The 2,879-nt window shown below is 45.8% G+C and overlaps 2 protein-coding genes across 2 annotated transcripts; one reads left to right on the top strand and one right to left on the bottom strand. All coding sequences in view use genetic code 11, as the record gives it.

The window, feature by feature from the left end:
* Positions 1–239: 239 nt before the first annotated feature.
* EGR_10487 (Heat shock cognate protein) lies at positions 240–980 on the top strand (the record flags this gene model as incomplete). Its single annotated transcript, XM_024499736.1, has 1 exon — positions 240–980. The coding sequence occupies one exon, from the start codon at positions 240–242 to the stop codon at positions 978–980; it is 741 nt and encodes a 246-aa protein (XP_024345847.1).
* Positions 981–1,175: 195 nt separating this feature from the next.
* On the bottom strand, positions 1,176–1,529 carry EGR_10486 (hypothetical protein; the record flags this gene model as incomplete). Its single annotated transcript, XM_024499735.1, has 1 exon — positions 1,176–1,529. One exon carries the CDS (start codon positions 1,527–1,529, stop codon positions 1,176–1,178), a length of 354 nt encoding a protein of 117 aa, XP_024345846.1.
* Between the last annotated feature and the right edge of the window lie 1,350 nt (positions 1,530–2,879).

Raw genomic sequence — 2,879 nt, 5'->3', positions numbered from 1 at the left:
CTCGACTGTTGGATCACTTTGTGGAGGAGTTCAAACGTGAGCACGAGGGAAGGGACTTGACAACCAGCACAAAAGCCATTAGCCGTCTGAGAGAGGCATGTGAGACAGCAAAGAGGAAGCTGAGTACTGTTGAATGCACGAATGTGGAAGTCGAATCGTTGTTTGAGGGCATCGATTTCTGTGCGGACCTCACTCGAGCCAAATTGGAGTGGTTGTGCTCGGACCTCTTCCGTCGAACGATGGATGCGGTAAAGTCGGTATTGAGTGCTGCGAAGATGAAGAAGACTGACATCCACGAGATATTGTTGGTGGGTGGATCGACGCGTATTCCGAAGGTGCAGACGATGCTGCAGGACTTCTTTAATGGTAGGCGATTGAATAGGTCGGTCAACGCAGACGAGGCAGTGGCGTACGGTGCGACATTGCTGGCGGCCAAACTGACTGGCACTATGACGAAGTCGATGCAGCGCTTGAGGCTGCTGGACAAAAGTGGCATTCTCCATGTGTCAGTGGTGGAAAAGTCGTTAAGGAAGCAGAAGAGCATCACGACTATCAATTACAAAGGTGGTCTGTCGGAGGAGGAGATAGAACGAATGATGAATGATGCGGAGAAGTTCAAGCAGGTGGACGAGAAGGAGAGAAGAAGGCTGGCAGCGAAGAATGGGTTAGTGGGGCACATTTACAGCATAAGGGAGGAAATGGAGAGCGAGGGGATGAAGCAAAGGACATCGGAGGAGAATAGACAAAAAGCGATTAGGACGTGTGAGAAGATGATGAACTGGATTAACAAGGAGAAGAACGCTAAAGAGGAGGACTATAAACGAATGTGGAGAACGTTGGAGGAGATGTACACTGATATTACTAGGATCCGAAGAAGTGCTGTTTCTGATCACAGCGATATGAAAAGCGATATAGACAGATGTGGACACCCAAACACCCGCATTTGTATCGTCGAATATAACAAGAAGCGACGGATTTAAAAATCTGCTTACCTAAATGCGATTAATAAACCATAACCCACAGTGAATTGTTACTTGTGTTGTATTTCGACGGATAAATACATGATAATTCATTATAGCTTTTATTTTACCACCTAGCTCTTCATTGAACCATCCTCGTCCTCCCTAAAGCAGCCCCTTGTTTACCTATTTCTAAAGTGGAGAATGGCGAGGGGGTCACTTGCTGACGGCACAAAATCCACACTGCTCGTCATCACAAATTTTGTGGACAGGTTGAGGAATATCTGCAATAGTGTAGGCCAAGTAGAAGTCTACACCAAACCAACCGGTTATGCAGTTGCCACCGTCATCTTTTAGTGTCCCTACCGGGGCACTTATTCTGTCGTCATGCCATTGCCCATATCGATGATAGCATGTGTGCCATCGAACTTGGCCGAACAAATTTATGCAAGAAATCATCATGTCACAAATGACATTGCCATTACCACCACAATTTGCGTAGGTGCTAGAATGTGGACACGTTCCACGCTTGTATGATGCAGGGTGAGATGAGGGTCTGAACATGGCCATTGTTGTTTCCGCGGTCCTGCAACTGAGAGCGCACAATTGGTTGCACTTGATGAGAGGCACAAAGGGGACAGAAGTCGCTGTAGCCAGCAAAACGATAGCCTAACAATACAAATGGGAAACCGAGACGCTAAAAGCAGTCAAGCAATTCACAACTATAACAAAGTAGCCTCAAACGTCAGTCAACGCTGATCGGTGTACTCGATTATTTACTGTGCATTCATTTTGGCCCACTGCCCACGCATTCGTACGCATTTTGAGCCGACTTGTGCGACTCACTAAATTCATCCTTAAATACTGCTTTCCTCTTTCACCTTCCGTTACAATCACGTGTATGTGGCATAATGTGGATTCACTTTAGCTACTTTCTTCTGTTTTGGCGATTGAAATGCCTCCGACTGCATTTTGCGAGCAGATGCAGACATGATGGAATGTTGGACAGAAGTGTAGATTATGGGACCATTTTGGATTACTGGATGCTTGAAGATATAGGTGGGAGAATAGGGAAATGCAAAAGTTGGCCACCGAATCCCTGGAGGAATTTTGGCAGACGACACGACCTAGTCCTCATTCCTTACTTCTGATTTCACAGTATGTCAGTTACCACCTAGTCAAGCTGGCCAATTCAGCATTGCACGAATCTCATCTTCTTTACTTCCTCCACCTCTCCTGGTTAGGAGCTTGCGAAGTCTTCTTTCATACATGTAGCAGCACTAAATGGGCAGAAGATTGTTGGGAAGTTAGTTTTGTGGTATTACACGGGAACGCGCAACTGTTACCCTCAGGCACACAAACGTGTCTCGTATGAGTGAGGTAGGGCTTAATAGAATTACCATCTCACGATTACAACACCGACATTAATCAAACTGTCACCCACAGCGGCATATAGTCATGACAACTGTGTCTATGGCTACTTCATTCCTTTTTAGCACACCGAGAAACGAAATGTCAATGACGTGGTCCACACACCAAAGAGTGGTACGTAATTCTTGTGAGTTGGACCCACGCAAATGTGTGCAATGGAATGGAACGCAAGCCTTTATTTGGCGACTTAACTTTTCATCTACAACCCAGCTTAATTTTCAAACGCAAAAATTGGTTTTTTTTTGTAAAAAGGCCTGCAGGAAAACTGGTAACGCGTGGTGCTGTGACAATGACATTTCATTCCATCGAGACTAGTGTAGGAAATAGACGTGGTCGAATGGTGCTCGCGCAGCCGCCAAAATAGCGTGGATGAATCCTTCGGTGCACAAAAACCCCACAAATTTCTGGTGCTCATGGTGGATCTACTTCATGTTCATTTCTCAGGGACATTTCACTCCCACCATGGCTGTACCAAGAGAGATTTGAGAA

The sequence above is a fragment of the Echinococcus granulosus genome (genome assembly GCF_000524195.1).
Source record: "Echinococcus granulosus chromosome Unknown EG_S00225, whole genome shotgun sequence".
Lineage (NCBI taxonomy): Eukaryota > Metazoa > Platyhelminthes > Cestoda > Cyclophyllidea > Taeniidae > Echinococcus > Echinococcus granulosus.
This window is presented reverse-complemented; position numbering and strand designations above follow the sequence as displayed.